At 36.4% G+C, this 17977-nt stretch overlaps 2 protein-coding genes and 1 non-coding gene across 5 annotated transcripts; 2 read left to right on the forward strand and 1 right to left on the reverse strand.

The window, feature by feature from the left end:
• The first annotated feature begins 277 nt into the window (after positions 1-277).
• LOC128291321 (small nucleolar RNA R71) lies at positions 278-384 on the forward strand. The gene has a single exon (XR_008281097.1). It is a non-coding gene; the product is annotated as a small nucleolar RNA R71 (small nucleolar RNA).
• Positions 385-6004: 5620 nt separating this feature from the next.
• Positions 6005-9816, forward strand: LOC108476133 (chlorophyllide a oxygenase, chloroplastic-like). The gene is made up of 9 exons (XM_017778240.2): positions 6005-6295; positions 6716-6958; positions 7065-7169; positions 7353-7625; positions 7719-7866; positions 7983-8167; positions 8313-8425; positions 8798-9092; positions 9217-9816. The coding sequence occupies exons 1-9, from the start codon at positions 6032-6034 to the stop codon at positions 9385-9387; spliced, it is 1797 nt and encodes a 598-aa protein (XP_017633729.2). The 5' UTR covers positions 6005-6031; the 3' UTR covers positions 9388-9816.
• Positions 9817-10045: 229 nt separating this feature from the next.
• Positions 10046-13180, reverse strand: LOC108476134 (BTB/POZ domain-containing protein At1g21780). Of its 3 annotated transcripts, none has more exons than XM_017778243.2 (4): positions 12883-13180; positions 12594-12739; positions 11425-11540; positions 10046-10897 (listed from the first exon to the last, which is right to left on the reverse strand). In XM_017778243.2, the coding sequence occupies exons 2-4, from the start codon at positions 12709-12711 to the stop codon at positions 10286-10288; spliced, it is 846 nt and encodes a 281-aa protein (XP_017633732.1). In that variant the 5' UTR covers positions 12712-12739; positions 12883-13180; the 3' UTR covers positions 10046-10285. The 3 variants fall into 3 exon arrangements, with proteins under 3 accessions (XP_017633732.1, XP_017633731.1, XP_017633730.1); XM_017778242.2 differs by having other exon boundaries at positions 10046-10891; positions 12866-13180; XM_017778241.2 differs by having other exon boundaries at positions 12866-13179.
• Between the last annotated feature and the right edge of the window lie 4797 nt (positions 13181-17977).

Here is a 17977-nt window from a genome sequence, read left to right on the forward strand (position 1 = left end):
TCCACCTCCACTTGCTTCGCACTGCATTACTGGGTGAACCTATGAAGAACCAAGAAAATCGTCAAATTTTCTATTCAAAAGTTCTACCTGATTAGAGAGCATGGTGACCGAATCAAAGTTAAAAATGCTGGCTGTTTTTGTTGGCTTTGTCCTCATGACTTGCCACTGATAATTATTCAGTGACATCTCTTCTATAAATTCATAAGCATCCTTAGGTGTCTTATTATTGATAGTTCCACCAGTAGCTGCGTCAATCATCTGTCTAGTCAAAGGATTCAGGCCATGGTGAAGGCACCTTCTCCACAGATCCTTTTATCTCTCCCATGCATCGTAGAGTGTTTCTAAATCCATCTGCACAAAAGAAGAGATATCATTACGTAATTTAGCCCTTTTTGTCGGCAAAAAATATTTTAATAAAAACTTTTCTATCATTTGTTCCCAAGTAGTGATTGACCCTCGTGGTAACGAGTTGAACCACTGTTTAGCTTTGTTCCTCAATGAAAAAGGGAATAACTGAAGGCGAATGGAATCATCAGAAACGCCATTAATTTTAAAAGTGCCACAAAGTTCTAGAAAATTTGCCAAGTGAGCGTTGGGATCCTCGTCCTGCAAACCATCAAACTGAACAAATTGTTGTATCATTTGAATTGTGTTAGGTTTCAGTTCAAAATTATTTACAGTGACAGCAGGCCTAACTATGCTTGATCTAGTTCCTATTAAAGAAGGTTTAGCATAACCATACATAGTACGCGGAGCAGGATTCTGATTAGTTGCAATCGCAAGAGGTAGCAAATTTTCCTAATTTTCAACCATCTCCTCGGTTGTGGTTGAAGTATCTTCCTCTTGCTCTTCCTTTGTGTATTTTAAGCTTTGCCTTAGTTCTCTTCGGTTTCTGCGAACTGTGCGATCAATCTCACTGTCGTAAAGTAATGGTCCTGACGGGTTTCTTCTAGTCATAAACTAGAAAAACCTATCAGAAGAAAATAACAGAGAAATTAGAAAAGAAAATAAAAATTTAAATTACAATAAAAGTAAAATGGCTAATGTAATAAAAATCGAGTGTTCCTAATATCTTAGTTCCCCGGCAACGGCGCCAAAAACTTGATACGTGATATTCGCAGCAAGTTTTAAAAAATTTATAATTAATCGTTATTGAAACTAACTATTATCACGATGAAGGCAAGTGTATCTATCGAATAGTAGTATAGCTTTAGAAATCCGGATTGTCGAACCCAAAGGAACCAAGAGTACTAGTAATTACTTTCTTTTTATTATCTAGCCTAAAAATTAAGGGATTTGTTTATCTAAACTAATTAACTAAACTAAGAGTGCACAGAGAGAAAATTGGGGAAAAGCTTTTGGGAAAACTCGATTAATGAAAACAATACCCAAGGAAAAATCTACGTAGACTTCACTTGTTATTTGACTCTGAATCAGACGATTTATTCATTTGACTTGATCCGTAAAAATCCCTAAGTTATATTATTATCTCTCTCGAGACTAATAACGTCTAACCCTGGGTTGATTAATTGAAATCTCTTTCTAATTAACACCCTAGTGTTACATTAACTCGATCTATGGACTCCCTTATTAGGTTTCACCCTAATCCGGCAAAATCTTGTCACCTATCTCTAGGCGTGCGATCAACTCCGCTTAATTATGACAAATTTACTCTTAGACAGGGACTTTTACTCCTCTGAATAAGCGCATAAACTTGAATCAATATACTGGAATATTAAAACAAGAATTAAGAACAGATAATTAAGAACAAGTCAAATATTTATCATACAATTTAGATAATAATAACAAGATCCGTCTTAGGTTTCATTCCCCTTAGGTATTTAGGGGTTTTAGTTCATAATTATGAAAGAAAACATCTCAAAAGAATGAAGATAACAAAATATAAAGAAAACCTAAAACTCCTGAAGGAAATTGAAGGGAGATCTTCAGTCTTCACGATGAATCCGGCTTCTGAGATGGATCAATCGGCTTTCCTTGAGTAATTCATTACCTCATGCTCCGTGTTTCCTCCTAAGTACCTCCTCAGGTGTTTAAATAGGCTTAATAATGCCTAAGAGCCCTCAAAAGTTGCCTTTTCCAAATAGAACTATACTTGGGCTCGACAGGGACACACCCGTGTGATACACCCGTGTGCGATTGCTTCAGACTGTGGTCAAGGCTGTTAAATAGGCACAGGCGTGTGGTCTACCCGTGTAAGTCGTGCTTCGATCCTGCCAAATGGACACGGCCGTGTGGCTTACCAGTATGAGGAAGTCCAGGCCGTGTTGATTTCCCCCGTTGGTCCATTTTCTTCGTTTTCGGCCCGTTTCTCGCTCTTTTTACTTTTCTATGCCCACCTAAGTATAAAACATGAAATTAAAGGATTAGGAGCATCGAATTACCAAATCTAAGGAGAAATCATCCATAAATGTGCTAAGCATGGGATAAAAAATATGTATAAATTACGGTTTATCAGTATTGTAAAAAGTATTTTCATTATTTGTTTCATTATCCCTTGGGTATGATCCTCGGAATACTTTCGGTGTTTTGTTTTGTAACTATATTACAATTTGACCCATGCATTTACGGACACCGCCATTCTCAATTCTTATATTTTTTATATTATATTTGTTCTATAAACGATAACTCGTTTATAGGCGATCAATATGACACATTCTTGCATTAGAGTTATTTTATTTTTTGGAATTGTTCAACACATATATTCATTATTTTCGGGTTTTACAAAAAGATGAAACTTTTTCTTGACAGTGTCCCTAAATTAACTATGAAATTTTGATCTAATACTCGCTGGGAGAGTTGAATTAAAAGTATTAAATATATTTGATTTCAAACTCCCCAAATAAGATTAGCTTTGTCGAAATTATATGAATTTTGTGATGATGCAAAGTCAAATAGTGAAGCGGAGAGTTTGGTCAATGCACTTGAGAGTTTTGAGTTTTTCCTTAGTATGGAAATTTTGTATGAAATTTTATTTGCTATAAATATGGTGAGCAAGAAATTGCAATCTAAGTTTATGTGCATTGACACCACCATCAAGTAATTAGAAGGTGTATTGTCATATTTTGAAAAGTATAGAGATGAAGGCTTTACTTTTAGTATGAATATTGCTAAAAGTATTGCACTTGATATGGATGTAGAGTCTACCCTTCCAACAAAGTATCATGTTGTTAGAAAAAAAAAATTTGATGAGAATAACCAAGAAGATGAAAAAATTTAGTTGGCTGATGAATTATTTAGAGTTGATTATTTTTAGTTATTGTAGACATGTCAATTACTTCTTTGAAGAGTAGATTTGAGCAACTAAAAACATTGAAAGTATTTTTGGGTATTTGTTTGATTCAAACAAGAAGTCATTGGATGAAAAGGAATTGAGAGAATGTTGTGCTACTTTTCACTCTACCTTTTCTCATGATAATTCATCAGATGTTGATTTAAATGATTTTTTTCTCTGATTGAAAGTGTTGCAATTTACTTTACCAAATGAATTAATGTCAGCGCACTGAAATTCTTGAGTTTGTCAAATCTGCATATTGTTATCTGAATGTTTCAATCACTTATAGAATTTTTTTTAATGATCCCTGTGACTGTGGCATCATCTGAAAGAAGTTTTTCAAATCTAAAGTTAATCAAAACCTACATGAGGTCATCAGTGTCACAAGAATGGTTGGATGGTCTAGCAATTTTATCAATTGAGAAGGATTTTTGAAAAATATTGATGTTGATGTTATCATTAATGATTTGTCATCTTGAAATGCCTTTTTTTATGATTTTTTTTTTGTGTTTTTGTAGTTAATGATATAGGAGTAGATCGAATGAATTTTTTTTGTAGTTAATAAAACATATTATTTTAATGAAATTACTAGTATATGTTTTTATTTTATTATATTACATTTTATAAAAAAAATTTAAAGGGGTCCCAAAAATGTCAAGAATGAGCCTAAGAGAGGGATGGGATATCCTTGCACAAGAAGGGTGGTAGAATTCACCAACATCGTTCTACCAAATTCTACTTTTCTATTTTTCGATTAACTTCTGCTTTATTTCTTTCATTATTTTCTTTTTTTCAGTAACTAAAATCTCATTTTGGCATTGAGCCAATAATCAATCCAAGAGAGAACTATGAGGCTTGGAACCACACCTAAATCTTTCACTTTGGTATTCGTTGTTTCTCCAGTTTAGGAGATAGATTTAGTCACCTCACAATGTTGTTATACCATCAAGTTAAGAAGGGCCCTTTGATTCGATGTCGTGCGACATACAATTGGAAGACCTGATAAGATTCGTAATTGTCATATTTGGTCTACCGAAGAAAAATCGACCTAAACAATTGAGTGAGCGGTTGGATCCGTCAAAGGAATTAATGATCGACTTTAATTGGTCTGCGCAATTGAGGCTGTTGATTCAAGTAGGATCCTTCTAGTTCGCAAGGCTGCCAAGTAATTAAATCGTGGAAGATGATTTCAAGGTTATTCACTTGGTAAGGATTAATTGTTGGGCTATAGCCGCAATTAATTTACATACGAAAAGGTTGGTGGTCTGAGACTATTCCTTAATCACTATAACTAACTTATCAATTGGAAGAGAAAATCTATTGTCCAAGGTTAGTTCGAAGCTAGAGTTGAAATCGTGCTTAAAGCTAGAGCGTTGACTCATGGTTTACTTAGTTTTAATTTCATTTTGCCTAATTTATTTTAATTTTTTAATTTCTGTTATTTTATTATAGTTAGATTTGATCTCTCAATTTTATTTCTGTACAAATCAACACATCATGAACACAAAATTTAGCTACCAACAATTTTAGATATCCTAATCATTATGGGATCAATCTTACTCTTTATATTATTATTTAATATTCTATTTGGATATAACAATATATATTTATTAAATTCGACAGCCATCAGCACAAGAAGTAAGGTGGACATTTCCCCTCTCTTCCAGCAAATATAAATCCAATTTAAACATCATCAAGGATTATGAAAGAAGTCAATCACCTAACTAAAATGGAAGTGGAAGTGAATACCTCCTTGATTTAGCCTTAAATCTCTACTTATTTTATTTATTTCATAAGTTGATATTTGTACAAAAACAAATATAAAGTACTGGACATTGAAATTAAAATATTGGTGAAAGTGGCTATTGGGAGTGCTATTATGGTTGCAATTTTAGTAGCATGTAGAAAATCAATTAATCCATTAAATTGAACTGAATCAAATTGATTTAATCGAAATAAATTGATTATTTATATATTATATATAAGTAATTAATTTTGATGGTCTCTTTTATCTTGAATATACAAATTGTCTTTTTATTAATAAATCTGATTTTAAATATGTAAATTGTCTTTTATTAATAAACCTTAAATCCATCTATATTAAACACAATATACAAATTCTCTATACTTATATAAAACCCAATTACCCAAATAATTTAACCTAAAATTTAAAATTAAAACTTACATAAAATTTATGAACAGAGAAAAAACATTTTGTTTATAGAAAAGACTTCATGATATAATATTGATTTATATGCATGTAAGGAAAAAATAATTTCAATGTTTTTAAATACATCGAATCATATAATTAGATAGATTAAATTGGAAATTTACCTATAATATTCGCGTAAAGTAAAAGAATTGAATGACATCTGAGCAAATTATTTGGAATTGGTAAGAAAAAAATACAATTAATTTAGTTTTTTTTTATTTTGATAAATTTTAAATTATTGTTGAAAGAAGGGTGAATCAAGCAATTATGTGTACCGTGGAACGCAGTGAATGCGCATATTATGTGTAGCATATGAAAGTAAAAACTGTGAAAAGAATAAAATGTGAAATTCAAAGAAAACTGAAATGATTTGAACATAGAGATAGGGAGATAGAGAAAGATATCTAGAGAATCCGAGCTGGCTGGCAAGTAGCAGAGATACGAAGGCAAAGCCCTACAATATAACAAAAGATACTAGTAGCCGTCAGTAGCTTGTGGAAACCCAACATGCCACGTGTACGACACACATGTCCACGTGGCATCCCATGGAAGGCCTGCCTAGATCGCGCGCATCACCAACCTCTTATCCAACAAAATCCCATTTTGTTTTTGCCTTACACACTGACTCTTCTCTCTCTCTTCCTCTCCTTCTTCCTTTGCCCTCAAGCGGCTATTCAAACATATTTTCTGTTTCTTTTCCATTCCGAAACGCCATGACCGCCATAGCTACTGCTGGTGCTTTGTCTTTTCCAATCTCTTTACGCAGATCATGCAAGTTTAGTTCTAAAAAGGTACGCCTTTTCTCGCTTTTTATGGGATTACTTTATCTGGGTACTCCTTGAATTCTTTTATTATTGTTATTATTATTTTGGCTTTGAAGCCTTAAAGATTTGGTTTTCTTTTATCTGTTTTTTAGGCTAAAGAATTCTGGGTATATTCTAGATTTTGTTGAAGCTGCATGATCCTTAACTTTTTCACATTTTTGTAGGCTTAGTATATGCACTTTCATGCACTAGTGGACAACAAACATTAAGCTTAGTAAATGTACAAGATTTCCGCTAAGTTTCCTAGTTTAGCGACTTAAATGAGCTTATTGCTTTGTTAAGTCTTTAGTTAGCTTAGATGGTGTTGTTCTTTGTTTTGCTTATCTTGCTTGAGTATTTAGGGTTAATCCAAATTTCCAAATGGCTTATATTTCGAGATTGATGCAGTTTCAGGGTATTAAAAGAGGGTTTAGGGTGTATGCGGTGTTTGGTGAGGAAAGTAGCTTGGAGGATAAGAAGAGCCAATGGGGCACTCTCTTTGATGTTGAAGATCCAAGGTCTAAAGTTCCACAATGTAAAGGGAAGTTCTTAGATGTGTATCAGGCATTGGAAGTGGCTAGGTACGATATTCAGTACTGCGATTGGCGAGCTCGGCAAGATTTACTTACAATCATGCTTCTTCATGAAAAGGTCCTTCTTCAATCTCAATCTCATATGTTCTTAGAACTTGTGTTTTTGCTTGTAAAAGTTGTGTTATCTACTACTAGACCTGCATTTCCGAACTTTGTGGTTGTAGGTAGTGGAAGTGTTGAATCCTTTAGCTCGTGAATACAAGTCTATTGGCACCATGAAAAGAGAGCTTGCAGAATTGCAAGGAGAACTAGCACAAGCTCACAAACAGGTAGGCAAAATCAGCAGTTAATGAAGCTGTTATTTGTATAATTTAATTAGGAGATATTTTAACCAATCCAATGGTTATGGGTACCTTCTTTTTTTTTCCAACAAATAACTGGTGTAAGACTTGCATTAAGTACCATAAGTATGGTTTTGGCCTATTTTGAATCTGATCAGAAAGAAATATCAGGTACATATATCTGAAGCAAGGGTTACTACCGCTTTGGATAAACTAGCTTACATGGAGGAATTGGTTAATGATAAGCTGTTAGAAGATAGAAATGCAACAGGGTCCGATGTAGCATCCCCTTCTTCTAGTACATCAACACAATCTTCGGAAGTGAAGAGGAAGTTGCCTCGAAAAAGCTTGGATGTGTCAGGTCCAGTTAAACCATATCACCCGCGGTTGAAGAATTTCTGGTATCCCGTTGCTTTCTCCATGGATCTGAAAGATGACACTATGGTAAGCTATATTCAAAAGTTTTTTATCATCCAATGCTGCAGCATATCGACATAATCTCACTCTACATTAATGTCATATTACTTCTCATTCCAGATTCCGATCGATTGTTTTGAAGAGCCATGGGTTCTTTTTCGTGGAAAAGACGGGAATCCAGGATGCCTCCAGAACACTTGTGCACATAGAGCATGTCCTCTTCATCTTGGTTCAGTTAATGAGGGTCGTATCCAATGTCCCTACCATGGTTAGTACGAGTTCAGGGATTTTACATATTAAAAGCCAGATAGAGATCGATGAATGATTTACATGTTATATATGGTTTGAATGACATCTGGTCTTGTATCATTTTCTATATATCAGGCTGGGAATACACAACAGATGGAAAATGTGAAAAAATGCCGTCTACACGATTACTTAATGTGAAGATAAGGTCATTGCCATGTTTAGAGCAAGAGGGAATGATCTGGATCTGGCCTGGAGATGACCCTCCTACGCCAACACTTCCTTCCTTACAACCTCCTTCCGGATTTGTAATTCATGCTGAGGTACACTTTAGATGTTTTAAAACACTACTGTAATTGCAAGAATCATGTGAACTTTGTTTAACTGACTCGATGAAAAGTCGGACAACTTTAAGCAAAAGCACCCACTATCTCACCTCAGTTTCTTTTATATGCTGATAAATGCCAGATTGTCATGGAACTTCCGATTGAACACGGACTACTTTTGGATAACCTTTTGGATCTTGCTCATGCACCTTTTACTCACACTTCCACATTTGCAAAGGGATGGACAGTTCCAAGGTTTGTTTCTGCAATCAGATTGGGAAAAGGTTTATTGCTGTTGTATTTTAGTTTTGAAGCGGAATGATCTTATTTTAACTTGTGCATGAAACTGTACGGATGGATGAATGATTAAAAGTCTGGACTTCCAGACATCCTACTTGACAGAAAACTTACCATCGTATCGAATGCTCAGGGAAAAAAAAACATTCATGAGGATGAGATGCTTTGTTGTCATGCTTTGCCTTCACCCCGTAATTGTGAATTGTTTTTATATCATTGACTCCTAAATATCTTGCACGTTAGTAGTAAAGATTGAGTAGATGCTAAAAATGTATGAGTGGTATCGATTTTGAATAAATGATATTACTTTGTGTAATCTGAAAATTGCAGTTTGGTGAAGTTTTTGACACCTGCATCGGGTCTCCAAGGATACTGGGACCCTTATCCCATTGATATGGAATTTCGACCACCTTGTATGGTGCTATCAACCATTGGGATATCAAAGCCGGGAAAACTCGAAGGACAAAGTACCAAGGAATGCACAACACACCTTCACCAGCTTCATGTATGCATACCTTCATCGAGAAATAAGACGAGATTATTATATAGAATGTCACTCGATTTTGCTCCCGTGTTGAAGCACATTCCCTTTATGCATTATTTATGGAGGCACTTCGCCGAGCAGGTAAAAAAAATCTTCAATATTATCTTTTCTCTGTATTATCATTTACCGGTTTTTGAATAGATGTCTTATCTATCAGCCATGCTTGTCGCTAATTTGTTCCTGCATTTATGCATGATCAATTCAGGTCTTGAATGAGGATCTGCGACTTGTAATTGGCCAGCAAGAGCGAATGATTAATGGGGCAAACGTGTGGAATTTGCCTGTTGCCTATGATAAACTAGGGGTGAGGTACAGATTATGGAGAAATGCTGTCGACCAGGGAGATAAACAATTACCCTTCAGCAAACCAATGTAAATTCCAACTCTAGCAAACCGATTCCCATTCTTTGGACCGACTCTCTGCACACTTGAACATGCTTAGTAGGCGATCTACCAGAATTGAAGATACTTTTTTAAGGTTTGGCATTGGCACAAGGTGGACAACTATGAAGATTCAGCAGACACTCTGATAAACCAACACGGATACGAATTGATCTCTACAAACAAGCCAGCCATCGTAAAATTATAGAAACCGTACACTGCTTTTATAGTTTTTGTGTACGGTCAAAAACACTTTTTTCTTTTTTATCTACCAATGATAGCCCTGAGTCCGACCAGACAGTTGATTGGAAAATTTTGGCCTTAGAACTTAGAAGCCAATGTTGCTAATCTGGTGTCCAGCAGTAAACATCTTTGTATTATAGTAACTGATGTTTTAATGAAAATTCCCAAGATTTGCAGTTCATACGCTCACATGTAGCTCTCGGAGTCAATCTATTGAACAACATAACCTAACCTAGGCTCTATTACCATGTTAAGCATCCAAATTAAAACCAATTGGCTACAGTTTGAGGGCTCATCTTAAATACAGGAGTAAGGTATACTAAATAATGTGGACAAACGTCACTTAACGATAACTAACTACTTAATGACAAATAATTATCTATAGAAATGAAAAATAGAAATGAAAACAGTTAAAATATGAAGCAAACATGCATTCTCAAACTGCACAGCAATGTTTCATAGAGATGGACACTCAACAACCCAAGCTTACATTCCTTAAATACAATGAAGTTTTTATATCAGTTACTATACGAAGGTTACATGCACCCGTTAACTTGATTCCTGGCATGAAAAGACCTTAGCAAGCAGGCCTATATGTGGACTCCCATGTACCAGCAACCAAAAGGTAAAATAAAAAGCCTGGAAAGAAGTCATACCGGTTTCCAAACTGTCAGCACTTCCTGAAACATATCCAGCATCAGTTCTCGGTCTGCCTGCCTGAAAAAGTTATTGATTTCATCTCTAACATCGTATATCTTTCCGAAATCAAACAAGTATGTCATGCACCCCTTTTTCAGCTTGGTCAATTGGTAAAGCCAAGCCTCCTGTAGCCTCTCAAGGACATTCTGAGAGTTGATGTCTTCCAAAAGGCTTTCCTCACAAGCATCTTTGAGATCGACAATGTCGTATTTATTTGCCGCTCCCAGTAATGGCAGTCGATGCTTCCAAAAGTTCTCTTGGTTTATTGTTCCATACAAGTAATTGAGAAGGGCCGTGCAAGACTCCAGTGACATGTCATCTATATGGATTGTGGATGACTCCTTTTCCTTAAGGTTGTGATGGAACATACTCTCGAAAACAGGAGAACTTGCAGATAGAACTGCTTTGTGTGCTCTTAGAGTACCTTCAGCAGTCTTGATAGTAACATCCGCAAGAAGACCTTCATCAAGCATGCGAGCAAGGCAGCGTAGGGTTGTTTGAGTTGACATAGACTGGATTGCTCCATCCATAGGCCATATTGAAACAGTTTCACCACCCTGGGTCTTAACAACTAAAGGGTTAAGAAAACAAGTTATCTGTTGACATATAGCAGGAAAAAAACAAAGAAAAAATAGATAGAAGAATAGTTACTTTCTGTGTGGGAAAGCTTCACTGATCTAAAACAATAATGAGTTTAAGAAGGGTTTTAAGTAATGACAGGATAGGCTAAGTACCAGACTGCTGTAATATTTGTACTTGCCACCTGCCGGAGACAAGAACGACTGGCAATAGTTTTGAACAAATATCCAGCCCTTACAAAAAAGAAGGTACTCTACTACCTTGTTCAACTAAAATGAAGACTAGAAGGGAGAAAAAAGAAGAAATAAGCATACAAAGATTTATCAAGAAAAATGTTATTTTTCCTTTTATTTTTAGTTTTAGACAAGGTATTTCCCCTTTGGAGAGGCGATGTGGCTCTTCAAACACAGATTAACATGCCTTCCCAATAAGGAGAGAGGAGATAAAGAAGTAGAACATATTTACTGACACTACTCTTATACCACATTAGTGAAAATCTATAGAAGCTCACATTTATGGGGCAGATCCTCAGGTCCAGGAACTCAACATCAATAATGAAGCGTCCATGGAATGTAGAATCAACAGGCCAATAAAAGTCATCGCATGTTCGCAGCGGTCTATCATGAACTGCAGCACCAAGTAGACAAATAAGTGTCAATTACATATTCTCAAAGCTGCTTAACAGAACAAACATGCATAAAAGCAAGTTGAGAAAGCAATTTGAGGTATTGTTGTTTCACTGATGAAAAAGTTATAGGAAAGTTCAAGAGATCAAAGGCACAAACAGACATTAAGTGTGACAATCCAAATCATGATTACTCAAGTCCGAAGTTTTCCTGACAATATATGGGACAGTTAGATTTACGTCAGCATATGAACTCATCACACGAAATAATAATCAAAAGATCCAAAATTTCCTTTCTTCGTTCTCACATCAGTATAAGACAAAGTAACCAACTTTGACTAGTCAAGTGCTTCTATTTCCCTGATTTTTCACGTCCAGGAAGATGAAAATTCTATCCATTCAAAGGTGAGTGTTTCTATTTCATCTATTCATCTATTCATTCTACACCTGAAATGAACACTGCCCATAACCAAGAATCACAATCCAATTTCAATTATCATTTCCATTCTAGAAGTTCTATTAAAAATAATAACAACAAACAAACACACCAAAGCACAAAGGCACTAATGTCACATGTTCTAGATGATAAAACTCTAATTCCAAAGCTTTTGGGTAATTGATCATTCAACTATCTCTTTCTGATAGAATTAGAGCTGATATATTGTGTTAAAATCATTAAAAGCCTTATCCTTTTTTCTGTCATTTATTCATCCAGCAACACTCTTCACTTGATCTCCAGCTTCTACCTTTCTTCTAAACTCGAATCCAAATTTAGAAGCCATTAAATTATTCATCCAGGAATAGATGTGAATTATAGCATTAAATGGTGAATATAAAAGTTTGACCTTCCTATCAATTTTAGGCATTTAGAAAACTGGTTACCAATTGTCTCTGTTATACATACAAAAAAACACAAGCGTATAAACAAAAGCAAAAGATGAACTTATCGACTGAACCACAAGTGGATTGACAAAGAACTTGTATTCAAATCTTCAATAAAACACACACACACATAAACAGGGGATGTAAAAAGAGGGAAAGTAAGTAAGGCAAACCTGGGGAGATATAAAGTCTACGATTAGCACCAACATTAGAGATCCTGAGTATAAATTTAGCATAAGGAGGCTGCTCCTTAGACACACGAGATGGCTCGGGAAATAATCGAATATACATATATCGATTCTTCTCTATAGACAAGTGCCTGTTTCATTAAAGTCCATCAAATTCCCCCACGAATCAGTCAAAGTAATCAAGCAAAAATTAAAAAAGAAGAAACAATTTAGGAGAAAGAAAAATCTGGGGAGTAGGTAATAATAATAAAAAGTACCAGTTCCAAAGACCGACCTTGAAGGGGTCGGATTTTTTGTAAGAACAAGGACTAAAGTTGTCGATCCTCCATTGAGCTAATCTGGAGATGGTTTCGACCTTTGAATCACCCATTTTTGTACGTGAGGTATTTCTTGATTTTGCTTTGCAATTTGTATGAGTAATATACGGTTGCCGTAGAGGCAGAGAAGACGGTTCTTTGACGCCCCTTCTGTTTGCAAAGTCGAATGCTTTGTCTACTGATAAAATGGAGAACCCTTTTTTTCTTTTTCTTTTTTTTTTGGCAGTTTCACTAATTAACAAATATCATTGAAAATTTTAAAAATAAAAACAAAAACAAAGGTTTAACTACAAATTTGATCCTCAAACTATATTGTTTTTTCGTTTAGGGACTTAAAGTTTTGTGGTTAAAAAGTGGTTCCTAAACTATAGTCTCATTTTAGTATATGACATTCAACAAAAATGCAACACATGTCACGCTCTTATTGCTTTATATTATGATTTGAGATAAAATGAGAAAAATATTAAATACTTGAGTAAAAAAAAGGGCATGATTTTAGGGCCAATTTCATATTTATGCCAAAAATAAAATATAAACCTTTTTTTTATTGCAAAAACCCGACATTAGAATTAAACCAATTTAAAGTTTTTAACATCAAATTTTAAAATTCCTTAAAAGAACTTCACATTTCGAAATTGAAAGTTCTAAACCTTTACTAAATTATGATATGTGTTAGAGTAATTAATGAATCTGTTGAATCTATTAGTTGTTTGTTAACAGTTGGTTCTTTATTAGCAGTCTATTAGCTAGTAGTCTGTTAGCTTATGTTGCTATATAAAGAACTGAGCAGTCAATGTATTTGATGAACTTTAGAAAAAGTATTCTTCTTAAATAATGCAATTCCAGTTGTTTTGTTAGTTTATTGCTATAATATAACATGGTATCAGATGTCCATCCTTTCTTGGAGTTCTTTTCTATGATTTCTTGTTTTCATGGATCTTCCGTTTAGTCAATCTGTTGTGCATTTTACTTCACCGGTGATGGCCTCCACTGCTACTGATGGGGTTGTTGACAGTTGGTTCTTATCTACCAAGAAAATCAGTGTGCTTCTTGATGATAATAATTATCTCCTATGGCGTCAACAGATTCTTTTCGCAGTCAAAACATATAAGCTTCAGAGCTTCTTGGACTCCCGAACGTTTCCTCCTACTCAGCATGTTTCAAATAAACATGGTGTGCTTCACGAGAATCTAGAGTTTGTGCATTTTGAACAACAAGACAGTGCTCTTGTGTCGTGGCTTCTTTATTCGGTCAGTCAAACAGTTCTTCCTCATCTTATTGGTATGAATACAAGCACTCAAATTTGGAATGCACTAGTAAACTTGTATGGCAGTAAAACTACTTCTAGGTTGATGTTCTATAGAAGGGCCTTGCATTCTCAACGCAAGGGTGAACTCTACATGAAAGAATTTTTAATGATAATTAAAGGGTACTGTGATAGTTTTGATAGTTGCGGTGAGGTGATCAGTGAACATGAACATGTGACTGCAATTCTTAACAGTCTCTCGTCAGAATATGAGTCTGTTATTACTATTATCACAACCAGTCAAGTACCATACCACGTGCAGGGTGTCACTACCATGCTTCTTGATGCTGAAGCTCAGCAGCATGTTACCATTTGTGATGCACCTAGTTCTGCTAATATGGTCTCTCATCAACCTCCAGATCGTAGTGTTAAAAGTAACTCTACCCCAGCTTATCATCCCTCCTCAACTACTCGGAGCCGTAGACGTGGTCAATCTTCTGCATAACACATTCAATGTCAGTTGTGCGGGAAAGCTGGTCACCTTATCGATCGCTGCTACTATCGGTTTTATGCCTCCTATAAAAGCGAAAACTATAGGCCTCTCCCACAAGCGAATATCTGCATGTTTGGCGCAGGACCTTCTGTTGCGCCTTGGACTCTATCTTTTATGCCCATGCCTCATCCAACTGTCCCATATCCTCCACCATGTTAGTTTTTCACACTTCCTTCATCAACTACTTAGACTAACCCGTTTGCTGGTAGTTCTTCACAACAGGTCAGTGTGCCATCATCTGTTGCACCACAGTCCAAGGCGTATGTTGCAACTCCTGACACGATTGGTGATAACTCTTGGTACCCTGATTCTGGCGCCACGCATCACCTTCCACATTCTGCTACTGTGCTTGGTGACAGTACCTCCTACAATGGTCCAAGTAAGGTGTATGTAGGCAACGGTTCGGCACTTTCTGTTCTCTCTACTGGTCAATCATCTTTACTTACTCGCTCTCAACCCTTATACATGCGGTCTTTGTTGCTTACACCTGGCATAACTAAAAATCTCTTGTCTGTGTCAAAGTTTACAAGAGATAATCAGGTAATGTTTGAGTTTCTTCCTATATAGTGCCAAGTTCGTGATCTGAAAACCAAAGAGATTCTTTTACAAGGCTCAGTGCATCATGGTTTATACAAACTACACTTACATAGTCCTGTCAAGGTCACTTCATTCCCGAGACAAGCTCACTGCTTCACAGCTAATACATTGGTACTGCTTAGTATTTTGGATTCTAAGTTAGGGCATCCTTGTTAGGCTATACTTCTAAAGGCTCTTCTACGTTGTAATATACAGTTTGATGCTAATAAAGATTCTCTTGATTGTATTGCTTGTCACTTGGGTAAAGAGCATAAACTTCCATTTTCTAAATCGTCCACTGAGTATACCTCGCCTCTTCAGTTGGTGATTGTTGATGTTTGGGGGGGGGGGGCAGCTCTAATTGTGTCTAATGGTTATCGGTTTTATATTGCTTTCACCAATGCCTATACACGATATACATGGGTATATTTTTTGAAGAAGAAGTCAGATGTGCTCAGTGTGTTTCCACAGTTTCATCGACAATCTGAAAGAGTTCTTGGTTACAAACTTAAAACCTTACAAACAGATGGGGGAGAAGAGTTTCAGGAGTTAAAAGGTTATTTAGCTCAACAAGGAATTGTGCGGCGTTTCACTTGTCCTTATACTTTTTCACAAAACAGTATAGTTTATTGTAAACACAGACAGATAGTTAAAGCAGGTCTGTCCATGCTGGCTCATGCGTCTATGCCTTTAGCATTTTGGAATGATACCTTCTGCAGTGCTGTGTATTTGATAAACAGGTTACCCTCTTATCCCTTAGGTAACATTTCACCATATGAGAAACTGTTTCAGACACAACCCGATTATTCGTTTCTTTAAACTTTTGGTTGTTTATGCTTTCCTAACCTTAGACCCCTTAACAAGAACAAATTGCAGTTTTGGTCAACCCCATGTTTGTTTTTAGGTTACTCCCCATTACACAAAGGGTACCGGTGTCAAGACATTGCTGGTCGACTCTATATATCCCATCATGTTACCATTCATGAGATAGTCTTTCCCTACAAAACCATCATCTCTTCACCTGTCCCATCCGTACCCAATCCATTATCTAGTTCCAAACTCCTTGTCTTATCTTCAAGGCTAGTTCTATGTGTTAGCTCACCTTCTGTTGTTTCTCCTATTACTCCAACTTACTCATCCAACTCCTTTAGTCTAGCATAGGCTATGCCTACTCCACCTACATCTAACCCCCTAGCTCTTCTTCACCCGATCCACCACAATCTTCTCCTCCTATACCAGTTAACACCATGCAATGGTTACTCGGAGTAAAGCTGGGATTTTTAAGCCCAAGGCATATCTGAGCATAGTATCTTGTTCTTCTGGTGATGTTTCTATCAAGATTTATGCAGCAATGACTTCTGAGTGTTAGAAGGTAGCTGTTCATAGTGAGCTGCAAGCTTTAATTCACAACAATATATGGACCCTTTGTCCTCTACCAGAAAATAGACGAGGGTGCAAATCGTTGTTTAAAGTCAAAACAAAGGCTAATGGGTCAGTTGACAGGTATAAAGCTGGTTTGGTAGCAAAAGGGTTCTCTTAGCATGCGGGGCTTGACTTTTGTGACACCTTCAGCCTAGTGGTTCGAGCAACAACCATTCGAACAGTTCTTGCTCTTGCTATTATGCAGGGCTGGTCGCTAAGGTAGGTCGATGTGAATAATGCATTTCTTAATGGAGAGTTAACTGAAGAGATCTATATGGAGCAACCATTTGGTTTTGAAGTATCAGATGAAATTGGGCAGAAGCTTGTATGCAAGTTGAACAAAGCTCTCTATGGCCTTCGCCAAGCTCCTCGTGCTTGGTTTCAAACTCTTAAGCAATATCTTGTTGATCAACTTGGTTTTCGAGCTTCCAAAGCTGATCCTTCACTGTCTATTTGAGTATCTGCAGGGAATTACTTGTTGCTCATGGCATATGTTGATGATATAGTTCTCACAGGCAGTTCTGGTAAGGATATCAAAGCTGTGGTACACCATCTTCACACTAAGTTTCTTAAAGACTTGGGAGATCTCAATTTTTTCTTAGGGATTGATGTCCAACGCACACCTCAGGGGCTAATGCTTAGTCAAAAGAAATATATCACTGAGCTACTTCTCAAAACTGGAATGGTAGGTGCAACAGCCACTCTTACGCCCAGGTGAGCACTCCCAAACTAGTTGCTATAGATGGCATCCCTCCGTTTGCTGATATCCACTTGTACCGAAGTATAGTGGGCATGCTTCAATATGTGTGCATTATGCATCTGATCTATCTTTCTGCGTTAATAAACTCAGTCAGTATATGAATTCCCCAGGTGACACTTATTGGAAAGCAGTCAAACGTGTGCTAAGATATCTGGTTGGCACCATGGATCATGGCCTATTTTTCTCCAAAGGTCTGCGTGAATTGGTCTGCTACTCTGACACTGTGTGTATGGTGCTCAAAGAAGCAGGCAGTGGTGTCTAGGTCCTCCTTTGAAGCAGAATACCACAGTCTAGCCAACTGTGTGTCTGAGTTGTTTGGGTCAAATAGTTATTGGATGAAGTGAGTATGTCAATATCCCAACTGCCAATAGTTTGGTGTGACAATACTTCTATAGTGTCAATGGCTGCAAATCCCACACATCATGCCAAGATGAAGCATGTTGAGATAGATCATCACTTTGTTTGTGAGAAAGTTCTTGCTGGGTTGCTTTAGAT

The sequence above is a fragment of the Gossypium arboreum genome, chromosome 3, assembly GCF_025698485.1.
Source record: "Gossypium arboreum isolate Shixiya-1 chromosome 3, ASM2569848v2, whole genome shotgun sequence".
Classification (NCBI taxonomy): Eukaryota; Viridiplantae; Streptophyta; class Magnoliopsida; order Malvales; family Malvaceae; genus Gossypium; species Gossypium arboreum.